This window comes from Somniosus microcephalus, chromosome 4 (assembly GCF_052327205.1).
Source record: "Somniosus microcephalus isolate GS21.2 chromosome 4, FLI_Smic_1.0, whole genome shotgun sequence".
Classification (NCBI taxonomy): Eukaryota; Metazoa; Chordata; class Chondrichthyes; order Squaliformes; family Somniosidae; genus Somniosus; species Somniosus microcephalus.
In genome coordinates, this window is record NC_140990.1 from 3,281,809 (window position 1) to 3,306,208 (window position 24,400).

Below are 24,400 nucleotides of genomic sequence, written 5' to 3' on the forward strand. Positions count from 1 at the left end.
TACCCAAAATTCACAAAAATATGCCCGGAATTCAGAAATTTGAATGACGACCAAAAACTCCCATACCTACTAGGGGAAGAGAGAAATTGTGTAACCTTAGCGGCACACTATGTTACAGCTTGCCATAAACAGAGGGACAACCACTAAATATAAGAAAAGAGTATATACAAATTATATGAATGTATATTTATACACTCAGGGATATATCTGTTCATACACTGTATGGATAGATCTGTATTTTTGTGTTCAACCATGAATGTTTTTCGATGCTTTGGCAACATAAGATGTACCTTGTCATGCCAATAAAGCGATTTGAATTGAATTGAATTGAGAGAGGGGGAGAGAGAGAGAGAGGCAGAGAGTGGGATAGGGGAGAGACGGAGAGAGAGAGGGGGACGGGGAGAGATGTGCTGTGTACGGAAAGGTATGGACACAGTTTATAACAGGTGTTGCTTTCTCCACACTCAATCATGAAGCGATTACAGAAAAGCATCAGAAAGGAAACTGTTAATTGCACTTCAAGGAGACTTTAATTCTACAGGAATTATACAGGAGAGGGACCAGTCATCACACACAGCAGACCCAGGTCTCGAAGTTCATTCCTCCACCAGCAGTTTCTGAAAGGAACAGGGAGAGATTGTTTAATACAACAGAGAGATCCCCAAAACACAATCAATGCCCCATCAAACACTCCCAGGGCAGGTACAGCACAGGGTTAGATACAGAGTAAAGCTCCCTCTACACTGTCCTATCAAACACTCCCAGGGCAGGTACAGCACGGGTTAGTTACAGAGTAAATCTCCCTCTACACTGTCCCATCAAACACTCCCAGGGCAGGTACAGCACGGGTTAGATACACAGTAAAGCTCCCTCTACACTGTCCTATCAAACACTCCCAGGGCAGGTACAGCACGGGTTAGATACAGAGTAAAGCTCCCTCTACACTGTCCCATCAAACACTCCCAGGGCAGGTACAGCACGGGTTAGATACAGAGTAAAGCTCCCTCTACACTGTCCCATCAAACACTCCCAGGGCAGGTACAGCACGGGTTAGATACAGAGTAAAGCTCCCTCTACACCGTCCCATCAACACTCCCAGGGCAGGTACAGCACGGGTTAGATACAGAGTAAAGCTCCCTCTACACTGTCCCATCAAACACTCCCAGGGCAGGTACAGCATGGGTTAGATACAGAGTAAAGCTCCCTCTACACTCTCCCATCAAACACTCCCAGGGCAGGTACAGCATGGGTTAGATACAGAGTAAAGCTCCCTCTACACTGTCCCATCAAACACTCCCAGGGCAGGTACAGCACGGGTTAGATACAGAGTAAAGCTCCCTCTACACTGTCCCATCAAACACTCCCAGGGCAGGTACAGCACGGGTTAGATACAGAGTAAAGCTCCCTCTACACTGTCCCATCAAACACTCCCAGGGCAGGTACAGCACAGGTTAGATACAGAGTAAAGCTCCCTCTACACTGTCCCATCAAACACTCCCAGGGCAGGTACAGTATGGGTTAGATACAGAGTAAAGCTCCCTCTACACTGTCCCATCAAACACTCCCAGGGCAGGTACAGCACAGGTTAGATACAGAGTAAATCTCCCTCTACACTGTCCCATCAAACACTCCCAGGGCAGGTACAGTATGGGTTAGATACAGAGTAAATCTCCCTCTACACTGTCCCATCAAACACTCTCAGGGCAGATACCACACGGGTTAGATACAGAGTAAAGCTCCCTCTACACTGTCCCATCAAACACTCCCAGGGCAGGTACAGCACGGGGTTAGATACAGAGTAAAGCTCCCTCTACACTGTCCCATCAAACACTCCCAGGGCAGGTACAGCACGGGGTTAGATACAGAGGAAAGCTCCATCTACACTGTCCCATCAAACACTCCCAGGGCAGGTACAGCATGGGGTTAGATACAGAGTAAAGCTCCCTCTACACTGTCCCATCAAACACTCCCAGGGCAGGTACAGCACGGGTTAGATACAGAGTAAAGCTCGCTCTACACTGTCCCATCAAACACTCCCAGGGCAGGTACAGCACAGAGTTAGATACAGAGTAAAGCTTCCTCTACACTGTCCCATCAAACACTCCCAGGGCAGGTACAGCATGGGTTAGATACAGAGTAAAGCTCCCTCTGCACTGTCCCATCAAACACTCCCAGGGCAGGTACAGCACAGAGTTAGATACAGAGTAAAGCTCCCTCTGCACTGGCGCATCAAACACTCCCAGGGTGTCGGGGGGGGGGGGGAGGGAACAGAAAGATTGGGGGCTCGGTCTGTGGCAGCTGAACCCTTGCATAGCCGATTAGCCCGGGGAATGGGGTGGGGTGGGGGAAGATGGTGGGTGACGGTCCAGCGCCCGTGGATCCCGAGGAAAGGCAGGGGGGGCGGGGAGCATTTCGCGAGGCGCCCTTACTTTGGTGGAGGCATCGCGGGATTTGACCCGGATCTTGTTGACCTGGCTCTCCGCGATGTCGGCGCGCTCCTCCGCCTCGTCCAGCTCGTGCTGAAGCTTCCGGAACTTGACCAGGTTGGTGTTGGATTGCTCCTCCTGTGGGGAAGGGGGCGGGAAAGAGACAGAAAAGACCGTCAAGCGAGGCCTTACCCAGTCGAGCAGCCCTCTGGCGGGAATCGCCCCCTCCTGTTCACGATGTTCGACTCGCACGCGATCGCAAGTCGTAGCGCCCCCCGATGGTGGGAGGCCTGAATGTCGAGCGTGGCGCTCAAAGCAATGTAAACAAAGGTCAGGCTTGTCACGCTTGAGATGTGACATACAACTTGCATTTATATAGCGCCTTTAACGTCCCAAGGCACTTCACAGGAGCGTAAGTCAAACACAAATTTGACACTGAGCCCCATAATGAGCTATTAGGGCAGGTGACCAAAAGCTTGGTCAAAGAGGGAGGTTTTAAGGAGCGTCTTAAAGGAGACGAGAGAGGCGGAGAGGTTTAGGGAGGGAATTCCAGAGCTTATGGCCCAGGCAGCTGAAGGCACAACCGCCAATGGTGGAGCGATTAAGATCCGGGGGGGATGCGCAAGAGGCCGGAATTGGAGGAGCGCAGCGATCTCGGAGCGTTGTAGGGCTGGAGGAGGTTACAGAGATAGGGAGGGTTGTAGGGCTGGAGGAGGTTACAGAGATAGGGAGGGGTGTAGGGGCTGGAGGAGGTTACAGAGATAGGGAGGGTTGTAGGGCTGGAGGAGGTTACAGAGATAGGGAAGGGTGTAGGGGCTGGAGGAGGTTACAGAGATAGGGAGGGTTGTAGGGGCTGGAGGAGGTTACAGAGATAGGGAGGGTTGTAGGGGCTGGAGGAGGTTACAGAGATAGGGAGGGTTGTAGGGCTGGAGGAGGTTACAGAGATAGGGAGGGGTGTAGGGGCTGGAGGAGGTTACAGAGATACGGAGGGTTGAAGGGGCTGGAGGAGGTTATATACGGAGAGTTGTAGTGCTGGAGGTGGTTACAGAGATAGGGAGGGTTGTGGGGGCTGGAGGAGGTTACAGAGATAGGGAGGGTTTTAGGGGCTGGAGGAGGTTACAGAGATAGGGAGGGTTGTGGGGGCTGGAGGAGGTTACAGAGATACGGAGGGTTGAAGGGGCTGGAGGAGGTTATATACGGAGAGTTGTAGTGCTGGAGGTGGTTACAGAGATAGGGAGGGTTGTGGGGGCTGGAGGAGGTTACAGAGATAGGGAGGGTTTTAGGGGCTGGAGGAGGTTACAGAGATAGGGAGGGTTGTGGGGGCTGGAGGAGGTTACAGAGATAGGGAGGGTTGTGGGGGCTGGAGGAGGTTACAGAGATAGGGAGGGTTGTGGGGGCTGGAGGAGGTCACAGAGATAGGGAGGGTTGTAGGGGCTGGAGGAGGTTACAGAGATAGGGAGGGTTGTGGGGGCTGGAGGAGGTTACAGAGATACGGAGGGTTGAAGGGGCTGGAGGAGGTTACATAGGGAGAGTTGTAGTGCTGGAGGTGGTTACAGAGATAGGGAGGGTTGTAGGGCTGGAGGAGGTTACAGAGATAGGGAGGGTTGTAGGGGCTGGAGGAGGTTACAGAGATAGGGAGGGTTTTAGGGGCTGGAGGAGGTTACAGAGATAGGGAGGGTTGTGGGGGCTGGAGGAGGTTACAGAGATAGGGAGGGTTGTAGGGGCTGGAGGAGGTTACAGAGGTAGGGAAGTTTTTAGGGGCTGGAGGAGGTTACAGAGATAGGGAGGGTTGTAGGGCTGGAGGAGGTTACAGAGATAGGGAGGGTTTTAGGGGCTGGAGGAGGTTACAGAGATAGGGAGGGTTATGGGGGCTGGAGGAGGTTACAGAGATAGGGAGGGTTGTGGGGGCTGGAGGAGGTTACAGAGATAGGGAGGGTTGTAGGGGCTGGAGGAGGTTACAGAGATAGGGAGGGTTGTAGGGGCTGGAGGAGGTTACAGAGATGGGGAGCGTTGAAGGGGCTAGAGGAGGTTACAGAGATAGGGAGGGCGATGAGGGGGCCATGGAGAATTTTACAATCGGGGCGTTGTTTAACCGGGCGCCAATGTCGGTCAGCCAGCAACATGGGCTGGTGGGCGAAGGGGACTCGGTGCGAGTTAGGACACGGGGCAGCAGGAGCTTCAGATGAGCGGATGGTTACGGAGGATGGAAGATGAGAACAGTGGGGCTGATCGAGTCTGGCGGGGACGGAGACGTGCGATGTTCCGGAGGTGGAAGTAGGCGGTCTTGGTGACGGAGAGGGATTGGCGGGGGTGCGGCGGGGGGGGCGGTCGGAAGCTCAGCTCAGGGTCAGACAGGACAGTGAGGTTGTGTGCGGTGCGCTTCAGCCTCAAGACGGTGGCCACAGCAATATCACCAGAGGAGATCGGAGCGAGGCGCAGGGATCTGGTGCGGCGCGCCGGCCGATTTGGGAACGGCACTGACGATCGGAGTGAGGGGTCCAATTAATCGGAGCTCCTGCGATCTTCCTGCACCCAGGACAGTGAAGGGGTTCAGGTAGATCGGGGAGGGTCGGTCCGAATTAAACCGGGAGTTTTGAGAAGGTGAGTAACAGCAGGTCATCGGTTTCAGGTCAGTAACTAAATATCGGAGGGAGAGAGAGAGATTCAGACAGTCAGAGAGATACAGAGAGCAAGGGGGAGACAGAGACTGAGAGAGGCAGACAGAGAGAGAGAGAGACAGAGAAAATGCCCCTCCGACAGTGCAGCGCTCCCTCAGTACTGCCCCTCCGACAGTGCAGCGCTCCCTCAGTACTGCCCCTCCGACAGTGCGGCGCTCCCTCAGTACTGCCCCTCTGACAGTGCAACGCTCCCTTAGTACTGCCCCTCCGACAGTGCGGCGCTCCCTCAGTACTGCCCCTCTGACAGTGCAGCGCTCCCTCAGTACTGCCCCTCCGACAGTGCGGCGCTCCCTCAGTACTGCCCCTCCGACAGTGCGGCGCTCCCTCAGTACTGCCCCTCCGACAGTGCAGCGCTCCCTCAGTACTGCCCCTCTGACAGTGAAGCGCTCCCTCAGTACTGACACTCCGACAGTGCAGTGCTCCCTCAGTACAGCCCCTCCGACAGTGCAGTGCTCCCTCAGTACTGCCCCTCCGACAGTGCGGCGCTCCCTCAGTACTGCCCCTCCGACAGTGCAGCGCTCCCTCAGTACTGCCCCTCTGACAGTGCAGCGCTCCCTCAGTACTGACACTCCGACAGTGCAGTGCTCCCTCAGTACTGCCACTCCGACAGTGCGCGCTCCCTCAGTACTGCCCCTCTGACAGTGCAGCGCTCCCTCAGTACTGCCCCTCCGACAGTGCAGCGCTCCCTCAGTACTGACACTCCGACAGTGCAGTGCTCCCTCAGTACTGCCCCTCCGACAGTGCGCGCTCCCTCAGTACTGCCCCTCCGACAGTGCAGCGCTCCCTCAGTACTGACACTCCGACAGTGCAGTGCTCCCTCAGTACTGCCCCTCCGACAGTGCAGTGCTCCCTCAGTACTGCCCCTCTGACAGTGTGGTGCTCCCTCAGTACTGCCCCTCTGACAGTGCAGCGCTCCCTCAGTACTGACACTCCGACAGTGCAGTGCTCCCTCAGTACTGCCCCTCCGACAGTGCGCGCTCCCTCAGTACTGCCCCTCTGACAGTGCAGCGCTCCCTCAGTACTGCCCCTCCGACAGTGCAGCGCTCCCTCAGTACTGACACTCCGACAGTGCAGTGCTCCCTCAGTACTGCCCCTCCGACAGTGCAGTGCTCCCTCAGTACTGCCCCTCTGACAGTGCAGCACTCCCTCAGTACTGCCCCTCTGACAGTGCAGCACTCCCTCAGTACTGCCCCTCTGACAGTGCAGCACTCCCTCAGTACTGCCCCTCTGACAGTGCAGCGCTCCCTCAGTACTGCCCCTCCGACAGTGCAGCGCTCCCTCAGTACTGACACTCCGACAGTGCAGTGCTCCCTCAGTACTGCCCCTCCGACAGTGCGCGCTCCCTCAGTACTGCCCCTCTGACAGTGCAGCGCTCCCTCAGTACTGACCCTCCGACAGTGCGCGCTCCCTCAGTACTGCCCCTCCGACAGTGCGCGCTCCCTCAGTACTGCCCCTCTGACAGTGCAGCGCTCCCTCAGTACTGACCCTCCGACAGTGCGCGCTCCCTCAGTACTGCCCCTCCGACAGTGCGCGCTCCCTCAGTAGTGCCCCTCTGACAGTGCGGCGCTCCCTCAGTACTGCCCCTCCAACAGTGCAGCGCTCCCTCAGTACTGATCCTCCGACAGTGCGGCGCTCCCTCAATACTGCCCCTCCGACAGTGCAGCGCTCCCTCAGTACTGATCCTCCAACAGTGCGGCGCTCCCTCAGTACTGCCCCTCCGACAGTGCAGCGCTCCCTCAGTACTGCCCCTCTGACAGAGCGGCGCTCCCTCAGTACTGCCCCTCCGACAGTGCAGCGCTCCCTCAGTACTGCCCCTCTGACAGAGCGGCGCTCCCTCAGTACTGCCCCTCCGACAGTGCAGCGCTCCCTCAGTACTGCCCCTCTGACAGAGCGGCGCTCCCTCAGTACTGCCCCTCCGACAGTGCAGCGCTCCCTCAGTACTGCCCCTCCGACAGTGCGGCACTCCCTCAGTACTGCCCCTCCGACAGTGCGGCGCTCCCTCAGTACCGCCCCTCCGACAGTGCGGCGCTCCCTCAGTACTGCCCCTCCGACAGTGCAGCGCTCCCTCAGTACTGCCCCTCCGACAGAGCGGCGCTCCCTCAGTACTGCCGCTCCGACACTTACCGCCTCTTCAGAAGACCTCTTGTAAGATTTGACCTTCAGTTGCAGCTTATCGACCAGTTCCTGGAGACGTAAGTTGTTTTTACGGTCCTCTTCCGTCTGAGGGAGGGAGGGAGAGAGGGATTGAGAAAGAAAGATGTGAGTGAAAATGTCGCTGGAAAGGCGAAGTCCCAGAACCCCAGTTCGGGGCAAGGCTGAGGTCCTAGTCAACCTTGTCGCTGTGGTGGTCCTTCCAATATCTGGTCCACCTCACCTCTTGTCATCGTTCTTCCGCCCAGTGACATTCTCCATCTTCTTCCCCCCCACCCCCGTAACCCCCCCAAAACCCCATTCCGTTGAAGATAGGAGCAGGAGTCGGCCATTCGGCCCCTCGAGCCTGCTCTGCCATTCAATGAGATCATGGCTGATCATCCAAACTCAGTACCCTGTCCCTGCCTTCTCCCCATATCCCTTGATCCCTTTAGCCTTAAGAAATATATCTAACTCCTTCTTGAATATATTTAATGAATTGGCCTCTACTGCCTTCTGTGGTAGAGAATTCCACAGGTTCACCACTCTCTGGGTGAAGAAATTCCTCCTCATCTCTGTCCTAAATGGCTTACCCCGTATCCTTAGACTGTGACCCCTGGTTCTGGACTCCCCGACCATCGGGAACACCCTTCCTGCATCTAGTCTGTCTAGTCCTGTTAGAATTTTATAAGTTTCAATGAGATCCCCTCTCATTCTTCTGAACTCCAGCAAGTATAATCGACCCAATCTCTCCTCATACGTCATTCCTGCCATCCCAGGTATCAGTCTGGTGAATCTTCGCTGCACTCCCTCCATGGCAAGAACATCCTTCCTCAGAAAAGGCGACCAAAACTGCACACAATACTCAAGATGTGGTCTCACCAAGGCCCTGTACAACATGCCAACATGCCCCAAAATCCTTGCACCCTCCCCTCTCTTCCCCACCCAGCCAATCTCCCTCCCCCTTTTGCGATCCATTACCAAGATCCCGCCGCGCTCAACCCAAAACACCAAGCGATGAAAAGCACGGTGTGTGGGGCACTGAGCGCCACACCACAGAGCACAGCAAGAGCCCAGGGTACACAGCCCCACACCACAGAGCACAGCAAGAGCCCAGGGTACTGAGCGCCGCACCACAGAGCACAGCAAGAGCCCAGGGTACTCAGCCCCACACCACAGAGCACAGCAAGAGCCCAGGGTACTGAGCGCCGCACCACAGAGCACAGCAAGAGCCCAGGGTACTCAGACCCACACCACAGAGCACAGCAAGAGCCCAGGGTACACAGTCCCACACCACAGAGCACAGCAAGAGCCCAGGGTACTCAGTCCCGCACCACAGAGCACAGCAAGAGCCCAGGGTACAGAGCACCACACCACAGAGCACAGCAAGAGCCCAAGCTCCATCCCGGCCTGTGTTGTGTCGCGTTGCCCTCGGAAGGATGTGGGGTGGGTGTGGATGGGGATCGTTAAGGTTTAAGTCGGGGTTACGGTGCGAGGTGAGGGAGGGGGAGGAAATCCATGGCGGGGGGAGAACCTCACCTGGTATGTCAGCTCCTTGATCCGCCTCTCGTACTTGCGAGCTCCCTTCACTGTTTCCGAGCACCTCCGCTGCTCCGACTCCAGCTCGTTCTCCAGCTCACGCACCTGGCCGGAGAGAGAGCACAGGCTGTTACACCAGGTGAGGGTGGGCTGGTCGACCGCTCAGGCCCAGTGGGCGAGGGGCAGGAGGCAGGGCCTCGCTGGGGAGAAAGACCCAGGCCCCAGGCTCCGGCCTACATCACAGGCCTGATCACGGAGCCAGGATCAGCTTGAATAGACCGGCCTCAGTCTCTCTCTTTCTCTGTGTCTCTCTCTCTCTCTCTCTCTCTCTCTCTGTCTCAGTCTCAGTCTCAGTCTCTCTCTTTCTCTATGTCTCTCTCTCTCTCTCTCTCTCTGTGTCTATGTCTCTCTCTCTGTCTCTCTCTCTCTCTGTCTCTCTCTCTCTCTCTCTGTCCCTCTCTCTCTGTCCCTCTCTCTCTGTCTCTGTCTCTCTCTCTCTCTCTCTGTCTCTCTCTCTGTCTCTCTCTCTCTCTGTCTCTGTCTCTCTCTCTCTGTCTCTCTCTCTCTGTGTGTCTCTCTCTCTCTGTCTCTCTCTCTCTCAGTCTCTCTCTCTCTCTCTGTCCCTCTCTCTCTGTCCCTCTCTCTCTCTCTCTGTCTCTGTCTCTCTCTCTCTCTCTCTGTCTCTCTCTCTGTCTCTGTCTCTCTCTCTGTCTCTGTCTCTCTCTCTCTGTCTCTCTCTCTCTGTGTCTCTCTCTCTCTCTGTCTCTCTCTCTGTCCCTCTCTCTGTCCCTCTCTCTCTGTCTCTCTCTCTGTACCTCTCTCTCTCTCTCTCTCTTTCTCTCTGTCTCTCTCTCTGTCTCTCTCTCTCTCTCTGTCTCTCTCTCTCTCTCTGTCTCTCTCTCTCTCTCGCTCTGTCTCTCTCTCTCTCTCTCTGTCTCTCTCTCTCTCTGTCACTCTCTCTGTCTCTCTCTCTGTCTCTCTCTCTGTCTCTGTCTCTCTGTCTCTCTCTTTCGGTCAATGGGAACGGGGATGCTCACCCTGCCTTCCAGTTTCTGGATCTGCTTCTTTCCACCCTTCATGGCGATCTGCTCGGCCTCGTCCAGCCGGTGCTGGAGGTCCTTGATGGTCTGCTCCATGTTCTTCTTCATCCGCTCCAAGTGCGCGCTGGTGTCCTGCTCCTTCTTCAGCTCCTCCGCCATCATGGCCGCCTGCCGGGGGTCGAGGGGAAGAATTGAAACCAAACTCTTATCCAAACCGTGCGCCTCGCCCGAGGAATGAGGAGACCTGATGGAGGAACCCTTAGAGGAAATTGGGCTGCCCCAAGCGGCGAAGGCCTCAGGCTTCGAGCCTACTCCCTTCGGGCCTCGGGCCTACTCCGTTCTGGCCTCGGGCCTACTCCCTTCGGGCCTCGGGCCTACTCCCTTCGGGCCTCGGGCCTACTCCCTTCGGGTCTCGGGCCTACTCCCTTCGGGCCTACTCCCTTCGGGCCTCGGGCCTACTCCCTTCGGGCCTCGGGCCTGCTCCCCCCAGGATCCCGTAACCCTTTTTAATTGCTTTCTCAACCTGCCCTGCCACCTTCAACGATTTGTGCACACATATACCCCCAGGTCTCTCTGTTCATGCACCCACTTTAGGATTGTACCCTTTAGTTTACATTTCCTCTCCTCATTCTTTCTATCAAAATGTATCACTTCGCACTTTTCTGCGTTAAATTTCATCTGCCACATGTCCGCCCATCCCACCAGCCTGTCTGTCTTCCTGAAGTCTATCACTATCCTCCTCACTATTCACTATACTTCCAAGTTTTGTGTCATCTGCAAATTTTGAAATTGTGCCCTGTACACGCACGTCCAAGTCATTAATATATATCAAGAAAAGCAGTGGTCCTAGAACCGACCCCTGGGGAACGCCACTGTGTACCTTCCTCCAGTCCGAAAAACAACCGTTCACCACTACTCTGTTTCCTGTCACTTAGCCAATTCCGTATCCACGCTGCCACTGTCCTTTTTATTCCATGGGCTTCAACTTTGCTGGCAAGCCTATTATGTGGCACTTTATCAAACGCCTTTTGGAAATCTATGTACACTACGTCAACCGCAGTGCCCTCATCAACCCTCTCTGTTACCTCATCAAAGAACTCAATCAAGTTAGTTAAACACGATTTGCCTTTAACAAATCCGTGCTGGCTTTCCTTAATTAATCCACACCTATCCAAGCGACTGTTAATTTTGTCCCTGATTACTGCTTCTAAAAGCTTCCCCACTACCGAGGTCAAAGATGGGAGGGAAAGCAGTGAGTGAGGAGGACATAAAAAACCTGCAAAAGGACATAGACAGGCTAAGTGAGTGGGCAGAGATTTGGCAGATGCAATATAATGTTGGAAAGTGTGAGGTTATGCACTTTGGCAGAAAAAATCAAAGAGCAAGTTATTATCTAAATGGAGAAAAACTGCAAAGTGCTACAGTACAAAGGGATCTGGGGGTCCTGGTGCATGAAACACAGAAGGTTAGTATGCAGGTGCAGCAGGTGATCAGGAAGGCCAATGGAATCTTGGCTTTTATTGCAAGGGGGATGGAGTATAAAAACAGGGAAGTCTTGCTGCAGTTATACAGGGTATTGGTGAGGCCACACCTGGAATACTGCGTGCAGTTTTGGTTTCCATATTTAAGAAAAGATATACTTGCTCTCGAGGCGGTTCAGAGAAGGTTCACTCGGTTGATTCCGGAGATGAGGGGGTTGACGCATGAGGAAAGGTTGAGTAGGTTGGGACTCTACTCATTGGAGTTCAGAAGAATGAGAGGCGATCTTATCGAAACATATAAGATTGTGAGGGGGCTCGATCGGGTGGATGCGGGGAGGATGTTTCCACTGATGGGTGAGACTAGAACTAGGGGGCATAATCTTAGAATAAGGGGCTGCCCTTTCAAAACTGAGATGAGGAGAAACTTCTTCACTCAGAGGGTAGTAAATCTATGGAATTTGCTACCCCAGAGAGCTGTGGAAGCTGCGACATTAAATAAATTTAAAATGGAGATAGACAGTTTCCTAGCAGATAAGGGAATTAGGGGTTACGGGGAGAGGGCAGGGAAGTGGACGTGAGTCTAGATTCGGATCAGCCATGGTCCTATTGAATGGCGGAGCAGGCCCGAGGGGCCGTATGGCCTACTCCTGCTCCTATTTCTTATGTTCTTATGTAAACTGACTGGCCTATAGTTGCTGGGTTTATCTTTACACCCTTCTTTGAACAAGGGTCTAACATTTGCAATTCTCCATAAATGATTTGGATGAGAATGTAAATGTTTGCACATTCTCCCCGTGTTTGCGTGGGTTTCCTCCGGGTGCTCCGGTTTCCTCCCACAGTCCAAAGATGTGCGGGTTAGGTTGATTGGCTATGATAAATTGACCCTTAGTGTTAGGGGGATTAAATACATGGGGTTACGGGGATAGGGTGGGATATGTGTTGGTGTAGGGGTTACGGGGATCGGGTGGGATATGTGTCGGTGCAGGCTCGATGGGCCGAAATGGCCTCTATCTGCACTGTGGGGTTTCTGTGATTTCTGTGATTCTGTATGATCAGTAAGTTCGCAGATGACACGAAAATTGGTGGGGTGGTAAATTGCGAGGAGGAAAGCCTCAGGCTACAGGACGATATAAACGGGTTGGTGAGATGGGCGGAAAAGTGGCAAATGGAATTTAACCCTGAAAAGTGCGAGGTGATGCATTTTGGACGGACAAATAAGGCAAGGGAATACACAATGAATGGTAGGACCCTAGGAAGTACAGAGGGTCAGAGGGACCTTGGTGTACATGTACATAGATCCCTGAAGGCAGCGGAACAGGTAGATAAGGTGGTTAAAAAGGCATATGGGATACTTGCCTTCATTAGCCGAGGCATAGAATATAAGAGCAAGGAGGTTATGATGGAGCTGTACAAAACGCTGGTGAGGCCACAGCTGGAGTACTGTGTGCAGTTCTGGTCGCCTCACTATAAGAAGGATGTGATTGCTTTGGAGAGGGTGCAGAGAAGATTCACCAGGATGTTACCTGGGATGGAGCGCCTCAGCTATGAAGAGAGGCTGGACAGGCTGGGGTTGTTTTCCTTGGAGCAGAGAAGGCTGAGGGGGGACCTGATTGAGGTGTACAAAATGATGAGGGGCATAGATAGGGTAGGTAAAGAGGAACTTTTCCCCTTAGTAGAGGGGTCAATAACAAGGGGGCATAGATTCAGGGTAAGGGGCAGGAGATTTAGGGGGGATTTGAGGAGGAACTTTTTCACCCAGAGGGTGGTTGGAGTCTGGAACTCACTGCCTGAAAGGGTGGTAGAGGCAGGAACCCTCACAACATTCAAGAAGCATTTGGATGAGCACTTGAAATGCCATTGCATACAAGGCTATGGACCAAATGCTGGAAAATGGGATTAGACTGGACAGGGATTGATGGACGGCGCAGACACGATGGGCCGAAGGGCCTCTTTCTGTGCTGTAAAACTCTATGACTCCTCTGGCACCACCCCCGTATCTATGGAGGATTGGCATATTATGGCCAGTACCTCCGCGATTTCCTCCCCCATTTCCCTCAGCATCCTAGGATGCATCCCATCCGCTCCTGGAGATTTATCTACTTTAAGTGCAGCCAGCCTTTCCAATGCCTCTTCTTTATCAATTTTTATCCAATCAAGTATCTCCACTACCTCCTCCTTCACTATGTCTATGGCAACATCCTCTTCCTTGGTGAAGACAGATGCAAAGTATTTGTTTGGTACCTCAGCCATGCCCTCTGCCTCCATGCGAAGGTCTCTATTTTGGTCCCGAATTGCCCCCACCCCTCCTCTTACTACCCTTTTCCCATTTATATGCCTATAGAAGACTTTCGGATTCCCTTTTATGTTGGTTGGCCTTCTATTCTCATACCGTCTCTTTGCCCCTCGTATTTTAACATAGAAACATAGAAGATAGGAGCAGGAGTAGGCCATTCGGCCCCTCGAGCCTGCTCCGCCATTCAATGAGATCATGGCTGATCATCCAAATTCAGTACCCTGTCCCTGCCTTCTCCCCATATCCCTTGATCCCTTTAGCCTTGAGAAATATATCCAACTCCTTCTTGAATATATTTAATGAACTGGCCTCCACCGCCCTCTGTGGCAGAGAATTCCACAGGTTCACCACTCTCTGGGTGAAGAAATTCCTCCTCATCTCAGTCCTAAATGGCCTACCCCTTATCCTTAGACTGTGACCCCTGGTTCTGGACTCCCCCGCCATCGGGAACATCCTTCCTGCATCTAGTCTGTCTAGTCCTGTTAGAATTTTGTAAGTTTCAATGAGATCCCCTCTCATTCTTCTAAACTCCAGCGAGTATAAGCCCAATCGACCCAATCTCTCCTCATACGTCATTCCTGCCATCCCAGGAATCAGCCTGGTGAATCTTCGCTGCACTCCTTGTGGTAAACCACTGTTACCGTTCACAACCGTTCACTATTGTTACACTGTTGTTATCACTGTTTACACTGTTGTTATCGCTACACAAGGTTACCTCTTGCCACGCACACTGCTATACCTGGGCTTACCTCAGCTGACTCCGCCCATGGCTCCGCCTGCTTGCCCAGATATAAAGGTGACCGCTTGGCTAGTATTCTCCCTTGTTGGAACCGATCGCCCACGAGGGTGGGCTCTGTTATTTAGCCAATAAAAACCTATAGTTACTATCTTAACTCGTCGCTTTTCATGGAATGAATTGATAGGTATATCACTCCTTCCATGGCAAGAACATCCTTCCTCAGATAAGGCGACCAAAACTGCACACAATACTCAAGGTGTGGTCTCACCAAGGCCCTGTACAACTGCAGCAAGACATCCCTGCTCCTGTACTCGAACCCTCTCGCTACGAAGGCCAACATACCATTTGCCTTCTTAACCGCCTGCTGCACCTGCATGCTTACCTTCAGCGACTGGTGCACAAGGACACCCAGGTCTCTTTGCACTTCCCCTTCTCCCAATCTATTGCCGTTCAGATAATAATCTGCCTTCCTGTTTTTGCCACCAAAGTGGATAACCTCGCATTTATCCACATTATACTGCATCTGCCCAATCACCCAACCTGTCCAAATCATGCTGGAGTTTCTCTGCATCCTCCTCACAGCGCTCTGGGGTAGAGAATGCCAAAGATTCACCACCCTCTGTGTGAAGAAATTTCTTCTCATCTCAGTCCTGAATGGCCTACCCTTCTTATGTAGCATATCTTCTACCCCCTTGTATTCTAGTCCTCTAGATAGAAAGGCCAACATCCCATTAGCCATTTTGATTATTTTCTGTACCTGTTCATGACATTTTAATGATCGATGTACCTGGGTCCCCCCGAGTCTCTTTGGACCTCCACTGTTTTTAGCTTTTCATCATTTAGAAAGTAACAAATGACGTAATAAAGACTCACTACGCACTTGCTTGGACATAAAGCAAGGCTTTAATCGACTTGTAACAAAACATGGAGGTCTAGTTAGTAGTCACTAGCTTCCTGTTTCCAGATTGTCTCTGGCCAAGGTGGGCCCACGCCCGAGTATTTATACTCCTCGGACGGCGCCCTCAGCTGGCCGTTCAGTAGTACTTCCTGAGTTACTTCTTGTAGAAGTTGCGATTTATGACAACCTGCTCTGTCCTTTTTAGGTCCTATGTGGATGGCCTCGCCTCTGCCTACATTGAAATCCATTTGCCCCGAGTGGGCCTAGTCCCGGGATTGCTCACAAGCCCCCAGCATCAGCCACCCTTCCTCCTCATCCTCCCCTCATCTCCCCTGAGGGGCATCTTGGGGGGGCTTTGAAGGGAGGGAGGCGAGCTGCCCGCGTGGAGGCCCCTGAATATTGGGACGAGGAAACGTTTTCCGGCCTTTCCCCCGGGATCGTTCCCCACACCCAGCTCCCGCCCACCCCCCCCCCCCACCCCCACTCTCGCGGACTCACGTCAGTGATGGCTTTCTTGGCCTTCTCCTCCGCATTGCGACACTCCTGAATTGAGTCCTCGACCTCCGACTGGAGCTGGTTGATGTCCCCTTCAAGCTTCTTCTTCTGGTTAATGAGGCTCGTGTTCTGGGGGAGCGAAAAGGACAGAAAACACACAGTGAGGCTGAGGAATTTCCCCTCCTCGAAGGGTCTGGTTCTGGGTTGGTTCTTCGGGGAGTGACTGGGGCTTGGATGCATTGGGAGTTGTCGCTCCTACTTGTCCCTGAGGGAGGAAGACAGTAGGGTACGGGGGGGGGAGATGAGGGGGAGCGGAGATCTCAGGGAGGGAGAGAGGGGGAAAGAGAGAGGGGGGAAGGGAGGAGATAGGAAGAGGGGGACATAGAGGGGAGAGAGGGAGGGGAGGAAGAGAGGGGGAGAGAGGGTGAGTGGCGAGGGGGTAAAGAGGGAGCAACAGGGGAGAGGGAGAGAGAGAGAGAGCAGGGAGGGGAAGAGAGGGAGAGACAAGGAGGGGGAGGGGAGAGCAAGAAAGAGGGGGAGGGAGGGGGAGGGAGAGAGAAAAATGGAGGAAGCCTTGGAGAGGAAGCGGGAAGGAAACGAGTTAGAGAGGAAAAGGGGAATGAATGGGTGAGACAGAAAGAGAGACAGAAAGAGTTTGTGGGAGATAGGGGACGAGAGGGATGGGTTTTGATGGGAGCGTTAGGGGACTAGAGGGAGCCTAGAGGGAGCACGGTGGCACAGTGGTTAGCACTGTTGCCTCACAGCGCCAGGGACCCGGGTTCGAATCCGGCCTCGGGTGACTGTCTGTGTGGAGTTTGCACATTCTCCCCGTGTTTGCGTGGGTTTCCTCCGGGTGCTCCGGTTTCCTCCCACAGTCCAAAGATGTGCGGGTTAGGTTGATTGGCTATGATAAATTGACCCTTAGTGTTAGGGGGATTCAATACGTGGGGTTACGGGGATAGGGTGGGATATGTGTAGGGGTTACGGGGATTGGGTGGGATATGTGTCGGTGCAGGCTCGATGGGCCGAAATGGCCTCTATCTGCACTGTGGGGCTTCTGTGATTTCTGTGATTAAGCAGAGGGTGTGCTGGATCCCACGCATGCGTACCTGCGTGTGGAGGAGTTGGACCCTCTCGCTGGTCTCGATCAGCTCTGTCTCCGCCAACTTGCGGGCTCGCTCAGTCTGCTCTATCATGGCCCTGAGCTCCTCGAGCTCCGCCTGCAGGAGGATGTTGCGACGCTCCACGATGGCGATGTTCTCCTTCAGGTCATCGTTGCCCCTCAGGGCGTCGTCCAGCTGCAGCTGGGTGTCCTGCGGGAGAAGGCGGACAACATCGGACATTTATACTTGGTAACTGTAGGTCACTGATCAATTCTCATTCACTGTACCCAGCAGGGGACTCAGCTGAATGAGAGAAGTTGGACAACATAGGACCTTAATACTTGGTAACGGTAGGTAATGGATCAATTCTCATTTACTGTACCCAGCAGGGGTCTGACCTGAAAGAACGTACTGGTGCAGCAAGGTTCTACACCGAGCAGCAGGCTTTTCAATCAAACTGATAACGTGGATTTGGGACGAGGCAGCTGCATTTTTGACAATCCAGGGCTGAGGAATGGGGTCAGAGGACAGTTTCGTTCTGTACAACTAAGGGGGCTTATTGTTAAGGTCCCTCTGACGGTGCAACGCTCCCTCAGTACTGCCCCTCTGACAGTGCAGTCCTCCCTCAGTACTGCCATCCAACAGCGCAGTCCTCCCTAAGTACTGCCCCTAAAACAGTGCGGCGCTCCCTCAGTACTGCCCCTCCGACACAGCAGCGCTCCCTCAGTACTGCCCCTCCGACACAGCAGCGCTCCCTCAGTACTGCCCCTCCGACAGTGCAGCGCTCCCTCAGTACTGCCCCTCCGACACAGCAGCGCTCCCTCAGTACTGCCCCTCCGACAGTGCAGCGCTCCCTCAGTACTGCCCCTCCAACAGTGCAGCGCTCCCTCAGTACCACCCCTCCGACAATACAGAGCTCCCTCAGTACTGCCCCTCCAGCAGTGCAGCGCTCCCTCAGTACTGCCCCTCCGACAGCGCAGTCCTGCCTCAGTAATGCCACTCCGAAGGTGCAGCACTCCCTCAGTACTGCCCCACCGACAGAGCAGCGCTCCCTCAGTACTGCCCCTCCGACAGTGCGACGCTCCCTCAGTACTGCCCCTCCGACAGAGCAGCGCTCCCTCAGTACTGCCCCTCCGATAGTGCGGCGCTCCCTCGGTACTGCCCCTCCGACAGTGCGATGCTCCCTCAGTACTGACCCTCCAACAGTGCGACGCTCCCTCAGTACAGCCCCTCCAACAGTGCAGTGCTCCCTCAGTACCACCCCTCCGAGAGTGCAGCACTCCCCCAGCACTGGCCCTCCGACAGTGCAGCACTCCCTCAGTACAGCCCCTCCAACAGTGCAGTGCTCCCTCAGTACCGCCCCTCCGAGAGTGCAGCAATCCCTCAGTACAGCCCCTCCGAGAGTGCAGCGCTCCCTCAGTACTGCCCCTCCGACAGTGCAGCACTCCCTCAGTACCGCCCCTCCGACAGTGCGGCGCTCCCTCAGTACTGCCCCTCCGACAGTGCAGCACTCCCTCAGTACAGCCCCTCCGACAGTGCAGCACTCCCTCAGTACTGCCCCTCCGACAGTGCAGCACTCCCTCAGTACTGCCCCTCCGACAGTGCAGCACTCCCTCAGTACTGCCCCTCCGACAGTGCAGCACTCCCTCAGTACTGCCCCTCCGACAGTGCGGTGCTCCCTCAGTACTGCCCCTCCGACAGTGCAGCGCTCCCTCAGTACTGCCCCTCCGACAGTGCGGCGCGCCCTCAGTACTGCCCCTCCGACAGTGCGGTGCTCCCTCAGTACTGCCCCCCCCGACAGTGCAGTGCTCCCTCAGTACTGCCCCTCCGACAGTGCAGTGCTCCCTCAGTATTGCCCCTCCTACAGTGCAGCGCTCCCTCAGTACTGCCCCTCCGACAGTGCGGCGCTCCCTCAGTACTGCCCCTCCTGCAGTGCAGTGCTCCCTCAGTACTGCCCCTCTGACGGTACAGCTCTACCTCATTACTGGGCACCGGGGAGCGTCAGCCTTGATATATGTACTCAATTCTCTAGAGAGGGGACTTCAACAAGCAAACAGGGAACGCACAGAGGAACAGCGCAGTAACAAATCCCGTACCTTCAGACTGCCCTGGAGGGACTTCAGTAGCCGGTGTGCCTCGGTGGCTTGGCGGTTGGCCATGCTGAGCTGGACCTCCATCTCGTTGAGGTCGCCCTCCATCTTCTTCTTCACCCTCAGCGCCTCGTTGCGGCTCCTGGTCTCAGACTCCAGGGAGGTCTGGAGAGTATCCACCACCCGCTGCTGGTTTCTCTTGCACTGATCCATCTCCTCCTCCTTCTCCGCCAGCTTCCGCTCCATGTCTGTCTTGATCTGGTTGTACTCCAGCTGGGCCCTCAGTATCTTCCCCTCTTCGTGCTCCAGTGTGGCCTGGGAGATGGGCAACAAACACAGGGTTAGATACAGAGTAAAACTCCCTCTACACTGTCCCATCAAACACTCCCAGGGCAGGAACAGCATGGGTTAGATACAGAGTAAAAGCTCCCTCTACACTGCCCCATCAAACACTCCCAGGGCAGGTACAGCATGGGTTAGATACAGAGTAAAGCTCCCTCTACACTGTCCCATCAAACACTCCCAGGGCAGGTACAGCACGGGTTAGATACAGAGTAAAGCTCCCTCTAGACTGTCCCATCAACACTCCCAGGGCAGGTACAGCACGGGTTAGATACAGAGTAAAGCTCCCTCTACACTGTCCCATCAAACATTCCCAGGGCAGGTATAGCACGGGGTTAGATACAGAGTAAAGCTCCCTCTACACTGTCCCATCAACACTCCCAGGGCAGGTACAGCACGGGTTAGATACAGAGTAAATCTCCATCTGCACTGTCCCATCAAACACTCCCAAGGCAGGTACAGCACGGGTTAGATACAGAGTAAAGCTCCCTCTACACTGTCCCATCAAACACACCCAGGGCAGGTACAGCATGGGTTAGATGCAGAGTAAAGCTCCCTCTGCACTGTCCCATCGAACACTCCCAAGGCAGGTACAGCACGGGTTAGATACAGAGTAAAGCTCCCTCTACACTGTCCCATCAAACACTCCCAGGGCAGGTACAGCACGGGGTACATACAGAGTAAAGCTCCCTCTACACTGTCCCATCAAACACTCCCAGGGCAGGTACAGCACGGGTTAGATACAGAGTAAAGCACCCTCTACACTGTCCCATCAAACACTCCCAGGGCAGGTACAGCACGGGTTAGATACAGAGTAAAGCTCCCTCTACACTGTCCCCATCAAACACTCCCAGGGCAGGTACAGCACGGGTTAGATACAGAGTAAAGCTCCCTCTACACTATCCCATCAAACACTCCCAGGGCAGGTACAGCACGGGTTAGATACAGAGTAAAGCTCCCTCTACACTGTCCCATCAAACACTCCCAGGGCAGGTACAGCACGGGTTAGATACAGAGTAAAGCTCCCTCTACACTGTCCCATCAAACACTCCCAGGGCAGGTACAGCACGGGTTAGATACAGAGTAAAGCTCCCTCTACACTGTCCCATCAAACACTCCCAGGGCAGGTACAGCACGGGTTAGATACAGAGTAAAGCTCCCTCTACACTGTCCCATCAAACACTCCCAGGGCAGGTACAGCACGGCTTAGATACAGAGTAAAGCTCCCTCTACACTGTCCCATCGAACACTCCCAGGACAGGTACAGCACGGGTTAGATACAGAGTAAAGCTCCCTCTACACTGTCCCATCAAACACTCCCAGGGCAGGTACAGCACGGGTTAGATACAGAGTAAAGCTCCCTCTACACTGTCCCCATCAAACACTCCCAGGGCAGGTACAGCACGGGTTAGATACAGAGTAAAGCTCCCTCTACATTGTCTCATGAAACACTCCCAGGGCAGGTACAGCACGGGTTAGATACAGAGTAAAGCACCCTCTACACTGTCCCATCAAACACTCCCAGGGCAGGTACAGCACGGGTTAGATACAGAGTAAAGCTCCCTCTACACTGTCCCCATCAAACACTCCCAGGGCAGGTACAGCACAGGTTAGATACAGAGTAAAGCTCCCTCTGCACGATCCCATCAAACACTCCCAGGGCAGGTACAGCACGGGTTAGATACAGAGTAAAGCTCCCTCTACACTGTCCCATCAAACACTCCCAGGGCAGGTACAGCACGGGTTAGATACAGAGTAAAGCTCCCTCTACACTGTCCCATCAAACACTCCCAGGGCAGGTACAGCACGGGTTAGATACAGAGTAAAGCTCCCTCTACACTGTCCCATCAAACACTCCCAGGGCAGGTACAGCACGGGTTAGATACAGAGTAAAGCTCCCTCTACACTGTCCCATCAAACACTCCCAGGGCAGGTACAGCACGGCTTAGATACAGAGTAAAGCTCCCTCTACACTGTCCCATCGAACACTCCCAGGGCAGGTACAGCACGGGTTAGATACAGAGTAAAGCTCCCTCTGCACTGTCCCATCAAACACTCCCAGGGCAGGTACAGCATGGGTTAGATACAGAGTAAAGCTCCCTCTACACTGTCCCCATCAAACACTCCCAGGGCAGGTACAGCACGGGTTAGATACAGAGTAAAGCTCCCTCTACACTGTCCCCATCAAACACTCCCAGGGCAGGTACATCACGGGTTAGATACAGAGTAAAGATCCCTCTACATTGTCTCATGAAACACTCCCAGGGCAGGTACAGCACGGGTTAGATACAGAGTAAAGCTCCCTCTACACTGTCCCCATCAAACACTCCCAGGGCAGGTACATCACGGGTTAGATACAGAGTAAAGCTCCCTCTACATTGTCTCATGAAACACTCCCAGGGCAGGTACAGCACGGGTTAGATACAGAGTAAAGCTCCATCTGCACTGTCCCATCAAACACTCCCAAGGCAGGTACAGCACGGGTTAGATACAGAGTAAAGCTCCCTCTACACTGTCCCATCAAACACACCCAGGGCAGGTACAGCATGGGTTAGATGCAGAGTAAAGCTCCCTCTACACTGTCCCATCAAACACTCCCAAGGCAGGTACAGCACGGGTTAGATACAGAGTAAAGCTCCCTCTACACTGTCCCATCAAACACTCCCAGGGCAGGTACAGCACGGGGTACATACAGAGTAAAGCTCCCTCTACACTGTCCCATCAAACACTCCCAGGGCAGGTACAGCACGGGTTAGATACAGAGTAAAGCTCCCTCTACACTGTCCCATCAAACACTCCCTGGGCAGGTACAGCACGGGTTAGATACAGAGTAAAGCTCCCTCTACACTGTCCCCATCAAACACTCCCAGGGCAGGTACAGCACGGGTTAGATACAGAGTAAAGCTCCCTCTACACTGTCCCATCAAACACTCCCAGGGCAGGTACAGCACGGGTTAGATACAGAGTAAAGCTCCCTCTACACTGTCCCATCAAACACTCCCAGGGCAGGTACAGCACGGGTTAGATACCGATCAGGGGCAGGAACCCTGGCACCCCTTGTCCCCCTCGCTTGCAGCTTCCCTGGCTGGGTCAGGCTAACCCAGCACAGGCCATGGATGGAGCCTGGACCTCTCCTGCTCTGTGTGGTTGTGTGTTGGTGAGGTGTCCTACCTCAGCCTCCTCCAGGGCGCTCTGCAGGTCCTGTTTCTCCTGCTCCTGCTGTTTCCTGATCTTCTCCAACTCGTGGATGCTCTTCCCGCCTTCGCCGAGCTGTTCCGTCAAGTCCGAGATCTCCTCTGGAAAAGGAAGCAAGAGAACGATGTCAGCTTGGCCCAGCCGGTTTCAATCTCTGTCTCCCCCGTCTCGCCCCCACCCCCTTGGTGAGACAGCCCAGGACTAAGGGAGCGCTGTATTGTCAGAGGGGCAGTACTGAGGGAGGGCCGCACTGTCGGAGGGGCAGTACTGAGGGAGCGCCGCACTGTCAGAGGTGCAGTACTGAGGGAGCGCTGCACTGTCGGAGGGGCAGTACTGAGGGAGCGCCGCACTGTCGGAGGGGCAGTACTGAGGGAGCGCCGTACTGTCGGAGGGGCAGTACTGAGGGAGCGCCGCACTGTCGGAGGGGCAGTACTGAGGGAGCGCCGCACTGTCGGAGGGGCAGTACCGAGGGAGTGCTGCACTGTCGGAGGGGCAGTTCTGAGGGAGCGCCGCACTGTCGGAGGGGCAGTACTGAGGGAGCGCTGCTCTGTCGGAGGGGCAGTGCTGAGGGAGCGCTGCACTGTCGGAGGGGCAGTACTGAGGGAGCCCCGCACTGTCGGAGGGGCAGTACTGAGGGAGCGCTGCACTGTCGGAGGGGCAGTACTGAGGGAGCGCTGCACTGTCGGAGGGGCAGTACTGAAGGAGCACCGCACTGTCGGAGGGGCAGTACGGAGGGAGCGCCGCACTGTCGGAGGGGCAGTGCTGAGGGAGCCCTGCACTGTCGGAGGGGCAGTACTGAGGGAGCGCCGCACTGTCGGAGGGGCAGTACGGAGGGAGCACTGCACTGTCGGAGGGGCAGTATTGAGGGAGCACTGCACTGTCGGAGGGGCAGTACTGAGGGAGCGCTCACTGTCGGAGGGGCAGTACTGAGGGAGCGCCGCACTCTCTGAGGGGCAGTACTGAGGGAGCTCCTCACTGTCAGAGGGGCAGTACTGAGGGTGCCCCGCACTGTCGGAGGGGCAGTACTGAGGGCGCCCCGCACTGTCGGAGGGGCAGTACTGAGGGAGCCCCGCTCTGTCAGAAGGGCAGTACTGAGGGAGCCCTGCACTGTCGGAGGGGCAGTACTGAGGGAGCGCCGCACTGTCGGAGGGGCAGTACTGAGGGAGCCCCGCACTGTCGGAGGGGCAGTACTGAGGGAGCGCTGCACTGTCGAAGGGTCAGTACTGAGGGAGCGCTGCACTGTCGAAGGGTCAGTACTGAGGGAGCGCCGCACTGTCGGAGGAGCAGTACTGAGGGAGCGCCGTACTGTCGGAGGGGCAGTACTGAGGGAGTGCCGCACTGTCGGGGGTTCAATACTGAGGGAGAGCCGCACTGTCGGAGGGGCAGTACTGAGGGAATGCTGCACTGTCGGAGGGGCAGTACTGAGGGAATGCTGCACTGTCTGGAGGGGCAGTACTGAGGGAGCGCCACACGGTTAAAGGGGCAGTACTGAGGGAGCGCGCACTGTCGGAGAGGCAGTACTGAGAGAGCGCCGGACTGTCGGAGGGGCAGTACTGAGGGAGCGCTGCACTGTCGAAGGGTCAGTACTGAGTGAGCGCTGCACTGTCGAAGGGGCAGTACTGAGGGAGCGCCGCAATGTCGGAGGGGCAGTATTGATGGAGCGCTGCACTGTCGGAGGGGCAGCACTGAGGGAGTGCCGCACTGCCGGAGTGGCAGTACTGAGGGAGCGCCGCACTGTCGGAGGGGCAGTACTGAGGGAGCGCCGCACTGTCGGAGGGGCAGTACTGAGGGAGCGCCGCACTGTCGGAGGGGCAGTACTGAGGGAGCGCCGCACTGTCGGAGGGGCAGTACTGAGGGAGCGCTGCACTGTCGAAGGGGCAGTACTGAGGGAGCGCTGCACTGTCGGACGGGCATTACTGAGGGAGTGCCGCACTGTCGGAGTGGCAGTACT

The 24,400-nt window shown here is 55.1% G+C and overlaps 1 protein-coding gene across 1 annotated transcript in view; it reads right to left on the reverse strand.

The window, feature by feature from the left end:
• Positions 1-511: 511 nt before the first annotated feature.
• The window catches only part of LOC147118182 (myosin-7-like), a 157,938-nt gene continuing 134,049 nt past the window's right edge, over positions 512-24,400 (reverse strand). The window contains 9 exon segments of the mRNA XM_085984285.1: positions 512-617; positions 2,430-2,564; positions 7,229-7,324; positions 8,774-8,878; positions 9,811-9,981; positions 15,723-15,848; positions 16,829-17,032; positions 18,919-19,227; positions 22,426-22,550. Of these exon segments, the coding sequence (XP_085840411.1) occupies positions 597-617; positions 2,430-2,564; positions 7,229-7,324; positions 8,774-8,878; positions 9,811-9,981; positions 15,723-15,848; positions 16,829-17,032; positions 18,919-19,227; positions 22,426-22,550 (1,292 nt within the window). The 3' untranslated portion in view covers positions 512-596.